The 15,749-nt window shown below is 51.3% G+C and overlaps 1 protein-coding gene across 1 annotated transcript in view; it reads left to right on the forward strand.

The window, feature by feature from the left end:
* Positions 1-15,749, forward strand: part of LOC139758691 (uncharacterized) — a 161,887-nt gene that overhangs the window by 91,821 nt on the left and 54,317 nt on the right. Inside the window, 4 exon segments of the mRNA XM_071680322.1 lie at positions 6,486-6,571; positions 6,573-6,650; positions 7,582-7,801; positions 15,093-15,245. Coding sequence (XP_071536423.1) covers positions 6,486-6,571; positions 6,573-6,650; positions 7,582-7,801; positions 15,093-15,245 — 537 coding nt within the window.

Below are 15,749 nucleotides of genomic sequence, written 5' to 3' on the forward strand. Positions count from 1 at the left end.
CCTGGTGACCTTATAGTGACCTTATGTTTATATTTGGTTCTTATAGAGGTCATCTCTCAGCTGGTGTTGTAAGAGGACTCGCCTCCCAGCTAGTGTTGTGGGAGGACTCGCCTCCCAGCTGGTGGTGGTGGTTGGGGTGTCGCTGGTGTGGTGACTGCAGCACACGACCTCCGAGTACGTCGCCTTCATGTAAACTTCCGCCTCTGCCATTCTAAGTTAAATTACTCCGGGTCTTCCTGGCTCCTTCCTCCACGGCACCGCCACAGTGCGACCCCCTGAACTGTGGTTGTACGGCCATTGTTACCCCCGTACCACAGTGTCATCTGTAAGATTGCCTCGTCCATAAAACATGAGGCACTCCCAGTATTGCCTGGCACCTCCTCCCTGACGACTGTATTGGTATGATGGGAGTCTTGTTGTCACACCACACTGCAGTGAGGGCTGCACCCAGTGGTTACCACCACCGGTGCTGTCATGAATGACATGCGCACCTCCTGGTGGAATCATGCGTTACATTCTGTACAAGTTGGCTGTCGTGAAGACCCAGGGGGACGATTCTGTGTCGTGGACGGCTGCCATGGTCTGCCTCCCACTGATGTCTCATCATCTTCCTCACCTTCAGCATCTGCGTGTTCATGACACACGTCCCCCTCACCACACTTGTGCTGAGCCACCACAGCGGCGGCCGTCTCCCTCCCCTCACCACACTCGTGCTGAGCCACCACAGCGGCAGCCGTCTCCCTCCCCTCACCACACTCGTGCTGAGCCACCACAGCGGCAGCCGTCTCCCTCCACAGTGATAATTTCCTCACATTTTCACGAAGGATTCCTGAGTGTGTCACGTCTGGTGTGGGCCTACATCACCACTACCACGCTCTATATGACCTAGAATCCTCCCCTCTTGGTCGGCTGTCTTCTGTAACATTGACCCTTACCTACTGTATTGTCCTGTAAGGCCGTACAACCGTAGCCCTCATTCACCGGGATTCTCTCTCTCTCTCTCTCTCTCTCTCTCTCTCTCTCTCTCTCTCTCTCTCTCTCTCTCTCTCTCTCTCTCAGAGCCAGGATCGTTGTGTGTGTGTGTGTGTGTGTGTGTGTGTGTGTGAGAGAGAGAGAGAGAGAGAGAGAGAGAGAGCCGGGCAAGAACTGCTCCCGGAGCCTGCCTGTGTACACAACAAGTTCCGTATACAAACAACACAGTGGGTCATAACACAGGTGATCTGGGGAATGTAAACAGTACGGCTGGATGTACAGCCCAGGGCGAGGTGTGGTTATTCACTACACCTGGTACACCTGAAGAACTCAACCCTCGCCTTATGCTCAGGGTTCACAGTCTCCCAGCTACTGACTCTAATGTTAACTACTACTACTACTACTACTACTACTACTACTACTACTACTACCACCATTACTACTAATATTGATAATGATTATGATAATGATAATATTGATGACGGTGATTGTAATAGTGTTCATGGTGATGGTTTTATGATTCTATTATCATCATCGTTAATAGTTGTAGTAAAGATGGTAATCATGATGAAGGATGCATAATTTTGTCTACCCTAGTGATAGATAGATAAATAGATAGATAGATAGATAGGCACACACAGAGAGGAGGAGGGGGGGGCCAGATTTCAGGTAGAAGGATGAAGTGAAAAAGATTTTGAGTCATCGGGTCCTGAATATGCAGGAGGGTGAGAGGCGTGCACGGGTGTCGAGGTGCTGTTATTGGACTGAACCAGGGCATGTGAAGTGTCCGGGGTGCACCATGGAAAGGCCTGTGGGGCCTGTTTGTGGACAGGGAGGCTGTCGTTTCTGTGCATTACACATGACAACTGGAGAATGGATGAGCGCGAATACGACATTTCGTCGTCTGTTCCTGTCGCTACCTCGTTAACACGGGAAACGGCGAGCAAGTATGGAAAACACACACACACACACACACACACACACACACACACACACACACACACACACACACACACACACACACACACACACACACACACACACACACACACACACACACACACACACACACACACACACACAATACAAAGGTAGATAAAATGATTATTTAATTCATGGAACATTACGTCAAATTCTAGATCAAAGAAAAGTGGGCTGTGTGTTTGTTTGGTATGGTAATTAACTGTGTGTTTTGATATTGGGCTAAAGCTGTGAGCACACTGATGGTTATACTGATGATACCTGGTTACACTGATCTGCAGAACTGTTGTGAGAGAGTGGCTCATAAAGTTACCTTGTTGTGAGACTGTGGATCACAAAGTTACCTTACTTTTGAGGGTATTGCTCACAGAGGTACCTTGTTTTGCTATGGCTCACAAAGAAACACCCAGTTGATTCTCTTAAGTAAGCAGAAGTCTTAAGTGTGCCGTAAAGTTATGTTGTAAGTATATCTAAGTATCGTCAGCCAGTGGGTTCCTTCCCAGTTAGTTTATGTCGGCCGTCAGTGCACAAGTTGCTGACATTCTCAGATGCCAGATGTCAGACGGGCGGCACACACATGATGAATTGTAGTGTGTGTGGGTGTGTGACACATGGCTTGGGATCATATGTTGAATGGCTTGGAATATGTCCACTCTTTACCAGGGAACCACCCCTAAATACCTGCCTTAATGACCACTCGTGAATCATTCGTATGGTAATTAGTACGTGGCTCTGGCTGGTTGTATGTGGCCTGGCCACAGTATGCCTAACCGTCTGTGGTGTGGCTAAGGTGTGCATGACCATCTGTGGTGTGGCTAAGGTGTGCATGACCATCTGTGGTGTGGCTAAGGTGTGCATGACCATCTGTGGTGTGGCTGAGGTGTGCATGACCATCTGTGGTGTGGCTGAGGTGTGCATGACCATCTGTGACGACCAGGGGATGAATGTGTTAAAAGTAGTGAACCAGAAGTTGTCAACCAGCAGCAGTAGGTGTAGTAGCAGTAGTAGTAGTAGTAGCAGTAGCAGTAGTAGTAGCATCCTTGATGAATGAAGCTAGAGGTAAACAGGCCAAGTGTGTACAGCTTGAAATGTTTTCAATTAGCGAGTGAGCGAGCGAGCAGGAGGGCGTGTGTGTGTGTGTGTGTGTGTGTGTGTGTGTGTTGGTCAGCTGTGTTCATCATGTCTGTCGGAACACCCAAGGTTCCCTCCCGTGATGGCGTAGGGGGTCACCACCAACCTTGTTAACGACGCTGCTGACCCCCGAGGTCAACCCGGGCCGCACAGTGACCCTTGTGTGAGGTGGGTCATGTGGGTGACACGACCACACGTGGTGTTGCATGATGAATCACACTGTGCAGTGTTCAGGTCATGCGCGTATACACTGTGCAGTGTTCAGGTCATGCATGTATACACTGTGCAGTGTTCAGGTCATGCATGTATACACTGTGCAGTGTTCAGGTCATGCATGTATACACTGTGCAGTGTTCAGGTCATGCATGTATACACTGTGCAGTGTTCAGGTCATGCATGTATACACTGTGCAGTGTTCAGGTCATGCATGTATACACTGTGCAGTGTTCAGGTCATGCAAGGATGAGGAGGTCATGAAATACTCCAACTCTGTCTGAATGGTGTGAGACATTCTGGCAGGCTGTAACGTAACACACGATGTTCTACCTTGCTCGAGTGCCATAGAAATATTCCTGGTGGCTCAGGTTGACACAGACGTCCCCACCAGCTTGGGTTGACACAGACGTCCCCACCAGCTTGGGTTGACACAGACGTCCCCACCAGCTTGGGGTGACACAGACGTCCCCACCAGCTTGTGGTGACACAGACGCAGTGTTGGAGTTAATGAGTGTGTGTGTGTGTGTGTGTGTGTGTGTGTGTGTGTGTGTGTAAGGGGGGGGGGGGCGCAATTGTTTGTCTTGTTTGACCTGTGTTAGAGGCAGGCAGATGTAAGGAAGGAGGTTCCCCAAGAAATATGTTGGTGATGCCGTGTGTGTGGTGTTGAGACGGGAACTGATGAGGGAGAAGAAGCCCCACCGTCGTCTGGCCTCCTCCACCACACCTCCACCACCACCATCACCAACATTCAGGAGGCAAATTCAGGTTCTTTCAATTCCTCTGTGAGTGCCCCCGGCCTTTCCAACCCAAAATTGATGGCCTCTAAATTTGGCGAATGTGGAGAATTTGGCGTGGGTCTATTTTTAGTGTCATTCTCGTAAGTAGCGTGTGTGCGTCTGGAGGACCTACAGTGTTGCTGTGTGTACAGACATGCGTTCGTGTGTGTGTGTACGTTTACAGACATGCGTACTTGTGTGTGTACATTTACAGACATGCGTACTTGTGTCTGTGTACGTGTGCAGACATGCGTGCTTGTGTGTGTACGTTTACAGACATGTCCTTGTGTGCGTTCCTTCACTTGTCTTCGAACTGGTTCCTCTTTGCTCAAGTACTTGTGTGTGTGTGTGTGAGTCAGGGTGTTGGTTAGTTAGTTCTTTGTTTGTTAGCTGGAGTGTTTGCTGGGTGGCGGCGTGAGAGTGTGATGCTGGGAGGCCGGCAGAGATGTGAGGCAATCACTGGTATTGACTCTCAGAGAGAGAGAGAGAGAGAGAGAGAGAGAGAGAGAGAGAGAGAGAGAGAGAGAGAGAGAGACTTCCATACTCCAGCACAGTGACTCGTCAGTATGGGTTTGTGATGAATGATGTAGCCTCAGGCATATTCCTCATGACTCACCCTGACCCATGACCTCCAGTAACGCATGTCATCCAGACTCACCATGTACTCACGTCTTATTTTCTGTACAGTAGGTAAGATGAATCATCGTTCTCTGTAAACCTCTCTCTCTCTCTCTCTCTCTCTCTCTCTCTCTCTCTCTCTCTCTCTCTCTCTCTCTCTCTCTCTGTTGACCCTTCGTGTTATACCTGCTCGCCAAGCGAAGCATCTCCTCCAAACCCATTCACCAAACCTATTCCTCAGGCCTCTTCGTTAAACCTCACCCCCAGGCAAACCTCATCCTCAGACCTTCCTTGCTAAACCTCGTGCTCAAACCTCCCCACTACAGTCGACCTTGTATAAAACCTGGCCTTGAACTCTACCAAACCTTGTATCTTGGTCTCCAGGTGGTCATCTACCAGACCTGGTGATGACTGGTGACCTGGTCATCAGGCAGTCGTCTGCCAGACCTGGTGATGACTGGTGACCTGGTCATCAGGCAGTCGTCTGCCAGACCTGGTGATGACTGGCGACCTGGTCTCCACCCTCCCTCCCCAACATTCATCCAAACTTCTCTCCCAACTTTACCAAGAAACTGAGAATTAAAAATCTTCTTTTTTCGTATCTTGTGTATTTTTTTTTTTTTTTTTTTTTTGTGACGGTGATAGTGCATGGCTTCTCCCAGGCTGTGTTGCCAGGGACGATACGGATACAAAGTCTGGCTCACCCTCTAATTGACGTCATTTTTTTAAATGGCCGAGAGGGAGGGGCTTTAATTGGTGTGGGGTCCTGGTGCATGGGGGGGGGGGGGGGTTTAGGGGTTGGCTGGGTTAGGGGGGGAAGGTGGCATGGAACGCTCTGTTATGGATAAGAACTGACAGCTCGTTTGTCTGGGTTGGGAGGAACGGGGTGTGGGCTTGCATGTACTGCACATCACACTCCGTGACTGAATGATGACGTGGGAGACAACTCCCAGCCTTACGGAACGCCACTTGCATTCTGAACAATTCCTCTTTAATTTTCCCGTGAAAGTTGATGGCCAAGTGCAGACGTCGGCTGGTGTAAGTTCAGATGGCTCTCTGTTCTGGTGAGGTCCACTCTGTCCATGTTGTCTTTGTGACCTTAAGTGTGTTTGTTTCCTCAACAAACACATCAGGTCTTCATTTACATGACCCCATCTGTTCCTGTGAAGTCTACTGGAAAGGAACTATGGTGTGTGTTGTTGTGGACCCGTGCCTCAGAAAGTCTCTTTCATACTATGTTTAATTAGTTGGATGTTTTATGTGTATGTGTTTATGTATACTTCCTGTGTGTGTGTGTGTGTGTGTGTGTGTGTGTGTGTGTGTGTGTGTGTGTGTGCACCGGTTAGCTCCGTCATGTGGCCAGTGTGTGTACCTCGTGTGTCTGTATGTGTGCACCCTTTAGCTCCGTCATGTGGACGTCCCAGTGTATACTACGTGTTATCTGTGGTTGACACGTCATATGGTCGGCATGGTACTCACTTATCTGCCTCTCTGATAACGCTGGCAGATAACGACCTGTCTATATGACTTGGAAATAACCAGATGGTAACCTTTTATGACTGTTGGTTGAGGCACGAGAGGAAAAATTGGTTGCTCTTTATAGTCTTGGTTCATCCGCTTATGGAGGGGTTCGAACCCAAACCCATGTGTAGTAGTTTTCTGTACAATCTCAAATTATCTCCGGCTGTTCAAGATGATAATTGATTTATCTTGTGCCCGGTATGTTTAGCATGTCACTCAGACTCCATGACTGTATGATGAACTAATGACGTATACGTTGTTCTGGGACAGACTTCCGGTGCACAGAACGTCACGGTGTGGAGTACCTGCTGACGCAGATGACGTCACCCACCACGCAGGCTCTCATTGGTGGGGTAGGAGCCGGGGTTGTGTCGGGTGGCCACTCACCTGGCCAGGAAGTACGGCAAGCTCCTCCTCCCATGGTCATGTCTTGAGGTAAGTGGACCTTTCTTCATTTCCTGCAAACTCGGATTATCTTCGTTCGTCACCAATAATTACATGAAGTCAAATAATTCGCAGTGTATAGATTATATGATTATATATGTCTATTTTATATAGAATGGCCAGTTCCTGTGTTGTGATTGAGCCTGTAATGGTGCGTTGCGCCTGGTAATGTTGATAGATGATTAATGGTAGATAGTACATGTGTTGGGTATTACACTGGATGGTGTGGCCTGATGATGATGGCATTGGCGAGACAAACACTTACGGTCCAGTACACCACCCTGGAGGAAACATGTCAGTGGTATTATATGTAGACGACTGCAGCACGACGTACGACCCCCGAGCACACAGTACAACCCATATTGTCATGACTGTTGTGTATATGGTCATTATTATTATTATTATTATTATTATTATTATTATTATTATTATTATTATATCAGAACAAGATATTCATAATGTTAATTTACGTTGTATTGTTGCCACATATTAAGCCCTCCTTTATCATAGATTAACATTAACCTTCACATGTTGATAAGAATGTTAACCTGAAATTTGTTGAAGCAAGCCATTAAACTTTGCCATGAAGTCGTAAACAAATGTCTCATCATAACATAACTCGACTCACACAACTTTACTTGGCTGATAATTAGGAGCCAGATATACATATCTATGGTTCATTATCCCGTGAACACGGGGGAACGACCCTTGAACACGGAGGAACGACCCTTGAACACGGGAGAACGACACCTGACCTGCTGCCTCTCTCCCTCACCAGGTGCCTCCCTGCCCTGCTGCCTCTCTCTCTCACCAGGTGCCTCCCTGACCTGCTGCCTCTCTCCCTCACCAGGTGCCTCCCTGACCTGCTGCCTCTCTCCCTCACCAGGTGCCTCCCTGACCTGCTGCCTCTCTCCCTCACCAGGTGCCGAAACCTAACCAGGAGGACCCCGCCAGCAGCCAGGAGGAGCAGGAGCAGGAGGAGGAGCAGGAGCCAGCGCCCAGCAGCGGACAGCAGCAGCAGCAGGACGCGGCCGGGGGCAGCCACGTGGCCCTGGTGACACCGACGGCGCTGCAGGTGGCGTGGGCAGCGCGGGCAACCCTCACACACCTGGCGTGGCGCCACGTCTCCATCATCACACTAGGTTAGTGGTGTAGGGGGGGGGGGGAGACATGGCACCTACCATGTGGTCATGCCGTGAGAGAGTGACCCGGGAGGTCAGGTCAGGTCAGGTCAAGCCAGGTGTGTGTGTGTACAGGAGTGACCTGTGGGTGCCGGTGTGGCAGCTTTGTGATGTCATGTATACTACCCAGCCAGAAGTAGAACACGTCTTGCGGGTTGGTGACCTCACACACACACACACACACACACACACACACACACACACACACAGCAGGACGCCGAGGACGGCGGCAGAAGCAAGAGTGCTGAATGACTGAACATTTGTCGACAGTTGAAGATAGAAGAGTAATTGGTGATTTGATCACTTTTTTTTTTTTTTACCAGCAAGAGGCATTATTTGAGATGGAAATAACGAACAGTCAAAGAACATAACACTGAACTAAGGAAAAAAAAACTTGTAAAACACATATAAAGATTTACGTTCCATTTACAACACGAGCGTAATGAAGTAAACCATGTAAACTGTCAATGTGGACATTATAGTGAAGTTTACACTCTGGCACGTGGTGGTAGACACACATCTACAGACGGGCCATCACCAGTGTAGACCCCCCCCCCCACCTTGCAACAATAGTAGGTAATCACACAAACAACAACAACACAACAAGAACTTCTTCCCACGGCAAAACTTGCCTTCCTTCAAGTTGGTTTTCCTGCCAATAGTGGCAGCAACTTGGCATCACACGTTTTATGCTCTCCTGCTTTTTACACTCAGACTTATATTTTGTAAGTAAACTTTCCTGGTTTGATACTTGTGATGTTTTATACTGTTGCTCTGATGTTTCCTGCCACATTGTTATGACCATATGTACTTTGGCCGCCTAGGAAGGCCCCCCCCCTAACCCCGCGCACGCAGGACACCAATCACAGACCATGTGGCCACGCCTCTGTGTGGTTCTCCGGCTGGTTGGCTCCACCTGCCCTTGATCAGCCAGTCACAGACGCATGCACCGCAGGCCCCGCCCATTTACGTCTACCACACGACCTACCGTTGGCCAGGCTTCCTCATGACGGACCAGTCACGGGGAGGGGCGATCGGTATCCCCGCCCCCCCTTGTGGTCCACCAATGACGTCACGTGATATTAGCCACTCCTCCACCACCACCCCTCGTCTCGTGGGGTCAGTGAGAACCGACACGCGACACAGCCATTAACCCTAGGCAGGTGGGTCATTGATTACCTCAACCACCTGCAGCTGGTGGTGGTCAGGGTCGATGGATCGTTAGTTATGACGTAACGTTGATGACCTGGATTACCCTGGGCACTCGTCAGACCCAGGTGGTCATATGACAGTCACCCAGCCCAGGCTCCCGCCTTCAGTGACACATTACCTCATGACACCTTCTGTCATGTCATGACCTTTGTGTTGCACTAGTGACGGTTGGTGAGGATGTATTCCAGTGTTGCGTGATGAGGTAGGGGGAAGTGTGTGTGTGTGTGTGTGTGTGTGTGTGTTTGTGTGTGTGTGTGTGTGTGTGTGTGGGACCATCCTGGGAATGACTCCAGTTTGATATTGACTTGAGTTGTCTGTTGACTTAAGACTTCACCCAGGAGCCAGCGGCGAGGGAGGTTGTAATATAACGGTGCGGGTGTCGACCAGGAGGTCACGGGAGAGGTTGTGGGCCCTCCACCTGGGTCACCATACTACCACCCTGGCCTCCTCCACACACCATCCTGTGGTTCATACCACCACCCTGGCCTCCTCCACACACCGTCCCGTGGTTCATACCACCACCCTGGCCTCCTCCACACACCGTCCCGTGGTTCATACCACCACCCTGGCCTCCTCCACACACCGTCCCTGTGGTTCATACCACCACCCTGGCCTCCTCCACACACCGTCCTGTGGTTCATACCACCACCCTGGCCTCCTCCACACACCGTCCCGTGGTTCATACCACCACCCTGGCCTCCTCCACACACCGTCCCGTGGTTCATACCACCACCCTGGCCTCCTCCACACACCGTCCTGTGGTTCATACCACCACCCTGGCCTCCTCCACACACCGTCCTGTGGTTCATACCACCACCCTGGCCTCCTCCACACACCGTCCTGTGGTTCATACCTCCACCCTGGTCTCTACACACCATCATGTGGTTCATACCTCCACCCTGGCCTCCTCCACACACCATCCTGTGGTTCATACCACCACCCTGGCCTCCTCCATACACCGTCCTGTGGTTCATACCACCACTCTGGTGCTTGGCAGTAGACTGGGGTCAAAAGACCCCACCTGAGAGCCACCTGTGGGCCACCTGGGACCGCCTTCAGGTGGACCTCATATATTTCCAGCCTGATCCCCAGGCTCCTCCCGTCCACATTACTCTATATATCCCCCCCCCCCAACACACACACACACACACACACACACTAGACAGTTTTCCAGACTGGTTCTTACTGGAGGCGTCTGATCCAGGTCGCCATCGTGAACTTTTCTCGTCGTATCGACTTGTCGTCGTTTACATGTCTTAATCATGTCAGGTTTCCTCCTCAGTGCATGATAGAACAATGTATGGTCATGACACTTGTGTATGACACCTGTGTGTGTGTGTGTGTGTGTGTGTGTGTGTGTGTGTATGCCAGGCTACAGACACTCCCCCCTTAACCTGTCACTTGCGGTATGCCAACACGACCCTTCATGCCATGCACCACAACTACGACAGGATGGCTTCACAAGGCTACAATGTTGTGGTCTGGGAGACTGTGAGTGATGAGTGGGACTTCTGGGTCCCTGCACGTCAAGGTTTGGGATGGGAGGCCCGGGACATGGTGAGAGACGGTGGGAGACGCCGCGAGACAGATAGGGAGACGACTGAGACGGGGGGAAGGAAGATAGTGAGGCTGTGAGAGCCAGACTGTGTTGGTGGTGTGTAGGGATGACCAGGAGGTGGCAGGGTGAGCAAGAGATAGTACAGAGATGTTCATGGCAGAAGGAAGAGCGGGAGACGGTGTCAAGAAGAGATAGTAAGGTCTCCAGGAGGAGAGACGTAGCCGAGACAGTAATGTTAAGGACGGAGAGACTTGGGGAAAGGAGAGATGGTGTAGAGTTATACAGTTCGTGGTGCAGGTGAGGGGGAGCTGTGGTCAGGGGGACATTATGGGTTTGATGGAGAGACATCAAGAGACGTAGAGAGAGACACTGAGCAAGTAGACACAAGACTGGACGCGGTAGACATGACAGTAGACGCAAGGGCCACAGTCGTAGACTCAGTCAGTCATTTGTCTCATGCACGTTATTGAATTTATATATTTGTGTATTGTTGTAGTTATTGTATGAGTGTATGACACAGATGCCCACTTACAATACACCGCCTCCACTGAGAATCGTCACCACCCACCTACATTCATTATCCCCCGCCTGCAACAGACCTGTGGCCACGCTCCGCCACCAGTGTGCGTGTGGCGCCCTCCTAACATTTGATTGCTTTCAGTGTGCTTTTGGGGAAGGGCGTTGTCGGGGCCGGCGGGACCAGAGCCAGGCTGCCATGGTTGAGGGAATCCACGCTGATGGTTTAGTGTGTGGTAGATCGTTAAGGGCACACCAGTGGTAGGTCTTAACGAGGGATTTGATAGGCGCTGAGGTTAATAATAACTGGTACAAAGACTTATTAACATGTGAAACACCAGGGACGCCCTCAGGGCCAATGAAAGCACCAGGGACGCCCCCAGGGTCAGGGGAAGCACCAGGGAAGCCCCCAGGGTCATAGAAAACACTAGGGACGCCCCCAGAGTCAGGGGAAGCCTCAGGGACGCCCCCAGGGCCGGGGGAAGCAGCAGGGGTAATGTGCGGGTCATGGTAGTTGACGTCCGTTGAGGAGCGGCAGTTTAAAGGTGAGGTGCGGGTTGCCCTCTCCCCCAGGCCAGCACCTGGGTCAGGGGTCGCGCTGCTATGCTGGTCGTACCAGCGCCCCTCCTGTCCTGGCTCCCTCCCTCCCTCCTGCGGAGGAGGGACGCACTGTCGTGTCGGGGGCGTGGCCAGTAGGAGGAGGATCACCAGACCGTCATCAACACGGTACATCGTATGACGTCAGCCACCAACTGACGGACCGACTTCCTGTATGTGAGGGAGTGTCGCACGCGTCGCTGCCGCACGGCGGCGACTTAAAACATGGGAGCGGTTTTGGGGTTGGGAAGGTATGCGTCGATGTCATGTTGGTCACGGCACTACCACCCAAAGATGTGTCATGTCACTCTCGTGTCCTATGACACACTGTATGACACCAGCTGCCCTCTGTGTGTGTGTGTGTGTGTGTGTGTGTGTGTGTCACGTAAGGTTATTGTACGCCACGTCTCACGCGGCCGGCACCACGCTGGCTGGGGTCGTGGCCATCAGATGACACGTGGAAGCCGTGGTTTCCCCCGTCTTCATACCATCACCTAAGCCATAGTGTTGTGCGCTCGAATCATGCATGGGAAAGGTGTCGTCCATCATCGTTAATCGTACCTCTGGCAACAAACTCTCTCTCTCTCTCTCTCTCTCTCTCTCTCTCTCTCTCTCTCTCTCTCTCTCTCTCTCTCTCTCTCTCTCTCTCTCACTAGAGCTCTCGTGCAGTACGTCGCAAGTTCTCGTACCGGACGACCTTGCCTGGCCTCGCCCCCCCCCCCCCCTTTACTATACTTCCTGCTGGTGTAATTACCCCACCTGAGGTAATTAACTGAGTGAATTGCAGCGCAGTTATTCCAGGCAGTTAGACTGGATGGTGCGAGGCAGTGGTTATTAGCTCATTAGTTTCACGTTGATTGTGATGCCGGGATAAGACAAGGCAAAGAAAATGGACAGAGGTGACGGGACAAAGTTTCATGGAAAAACAGGACGGGAGGAGATGACTTTCATAGAAAATGGTGAGGTGGAGGTATGACTTCAACAGAAAATGAAGGCTGCTGACGAGGGAGAATTTGACAGCAGAGAATTATTGGCGTTTGGAGCGCGACAGATAAGAACAGACAACTGAGATTTAAAGGTCAAATAAAAAACGGGAATCAGAAGCCTCACCACCACCTCCTCGAGCCGCTGCCGCTCCCCCTAGCTGGTCGTAGCACTGCTGGGCGCCGCCCGCCCCACCCAGCCCCACCTCTCAGGTGTCACCACTCCACAATAACAGATCAGGTACTACAGTATTCATCGCAGACGTCCCCAGGTGTCAGGTCAGGCTCTGATAGGGTGGTAGTTAAGGTAGATTAGACCCTATAGACGTATGAGGCAAGGCACATATACATGTCTGCCATTCTCCTCGTGCTCGTGATGTTGGCTCCAGACTTACAGTTCTCGTCTCACGCATCGTAAATTGTCATGTCTCAGTCGCTAACGATGAACCAGCCCCGCTGACCCACTTAATGAGGGACGGGGGGGGGGGGGGGGGGGAAACAGCCATTACCCCGAAAACAGCCATTACCCTAACGACAATCACGGGAGGTGGTGGGGAGGAAGGCGGCCGCCAGTAACCAGATGACGGAGGCTGGAGGTGGGCAGCCATTGACCACACGACACCCAGGGCCTTGACCAGACACCCCCCCCCCCCCCCCGGGGGGTATGCACAACACATGAGAGTTAACGACAACGTTCACCAGGACGGGAAAAGGAAAGGATCAGCTCATCCTGGGTCCTCCAAGGTCTTGGATCCCTTCCTCCACAGTCATTTGTCTTCATAACTTCGTGAGTCACTTTTTTGCTCAAAATAAAGTCCCAATCCCCAGCAGGTAAATAAAGTCCCAATCCCCAGCAGGTAAATAAAGTCCCAATCCCCAGCAGGTAAATAAAGTCCCAATCGTCAGTCACCGTATGACTCCTCCAGCTTGGCTCGTCAAGTCTCCAATCCTCGGAATAGTAAGAATCCCCAATCAGGAGACGAGAGACTTGAGCAACACGAACCCTGTATATATAGTCCTCCAGCAGGAGAGCGTCAAGCCCGTCCTGTAGGATTGGTAATTCCCAATCGTGACTTCCAGGACCTGGTACTCTCTCTCTCTCTCTCTCTCTCTCTCTCTCTCTCTCTCTCTCTCTCTCTCTCTCTCTCTCTCTCTCTCTACACACACACACACACACACACACACATACACACACACACAATCAATCCATTGACTCTCCCACCCCCTCATCCACTCACCATTTCAAATCCTACTCTCCTCATTCCTCTCTGCCCCCCCCCCCCCGTCCCTCCCTCCCAGCAGGGAGCAATTAACGCACTAAAGCTGGTGTACCGGCAGCGGCCGGGGCAGGCTGGAGTAGTCAGTCATGCTCGGCTCGCTATAGAAAATGGGAGAGGTGAAATATAGGTCAGACGCCTCGCTTATGACACCTCTCCTACCTCTTTCCTTCACTATCATTATTATTATCAATATTATCATTATTAGTATTGTTATTTTCATTATTATTATTATTCTTACTGAGGGTAGCGTAGGACTTCAGCGTTCGGTGTCACGGCCGCCCAGCTACAGACGGGGTCAGGAACAACCCGCGTCTCCTCTTCTCTCGTGATGCTCTGGACGACGCCACAGGACCCCATGTGACACCCGCCGTGTCACACACACACACACACACACACACACACACACACACACACACACACACACCGGGTGTCAGTGAGGTCACCAGGCGGTGAGGTCCGCACATGGTGGTGTGGGACGAGTGGCTGGTGACCAGGGGGCAGGTGGTGCCGTGCTGTGAGGATTGACACGTGGTGACACGTGCTTGCCTCACGTGGTCCACATGCAGCCTGACCTCCCACCTGTGGTCAACATGGGTCCTGACCCACCACGGGGTGGCCACATGCCGTCCCTCCCTCCCTCCCTCCCCTGGCTGGTATGCCGGCCTGGCCCTGTGGTGGGTCACCACCTGCGGCACGTAGGGTCAGAGAGCCAGGCACGGACCCACCAAAGACCCAGCAGGTCACCTAGATCATCAGTATGGTCTGTCATAACACACGCTACTTCTGTGGTGAGGCCATCATAACAGATCTCTCTCTTTGCCAGTTATTATTATTATTATTATTATTATTATTATTATTATTAGTATTGATAACAATCCTTCCCTGCTGCTCCTCCCTCCCTACTAATGTGTTACGTCCGACCCAGGCCCCTGAAACATGTTCTGTACACGTTCACATCAAGTGGGTTCCCTTCCCCACTGTAGAACGTGTCCTTGACGTGTTCGGATGTTGTCCTCTCCTACTTACATTGAGCACGTGGTCTGCACGTGTCCTGGTCACGTATCCTGTTATGTTCCTGACGTGTTATTCATGTTGGTCCCCGTCAGACTGGAGCTACTGGCGTGGCGTTGCACACACGGTGGACGTGGAGCTGCGGGCGGCGCAGCAGCTGGTACCCACGCTGGCAGTTCTTCCCCCTGCACCATCCCTGGCGAACATTACCCGCCTGTACAACACCAGAACAACACAGTTCATTAAAGGTGAGCGGCCGTTCTCCTAACACAACACTGTCGCCTTAAGGAACTTGGAATTGCGGTAGGTCAGTGTGGCCGTAAGCCACACCCATGAGTCATACCTTACTTTATTTTTTTATAAGTATTGTGTGTCTTAAGTTGACTTCAGCAGTGTGTCCAGCCATCTTCCTCGTGTGACCTGGTCATGGGTCACTTCCACGTGACTTGTGTGACGTCACCTTGTTAAGTTGCTCCTCTCATGATTTACGTTATCTTGTGACTGAGAACGATTCTTTATGATGTCATGATGTCTGATTCCCAGTGGTTCACTCTCATTACCTGTCACTTGTTGTTGGTGGTTGGTTATAAGGCTCACCGGGTAATTACGGGTCACGGATCCCCTGAATGAATCTACACCTTTCCCCAGGTGTTGATGTGCGACTGACTGTATGTGAGGTGTGGGATGACTGATGAATGAGGAAGTCTGGCTGATTTGGGTAAATAAGGAAGTCGGGCTGATCATTACCAGCA

This window comes from Panulirus ornatus, chromosome 31 (genome assembly GCF_036320965.1).
Source record: "Panulirus ornatus isolate Po-2019 chromosome 31, ASM3632096v1, whole genome shotgun sequence".
Taxonomy (NCBI): Eukaryota; Metazoa; Arthropoda; class Malacostraca; order Decapoda; family Palinuridae; genus Panulirus; species Panulirus ornatus.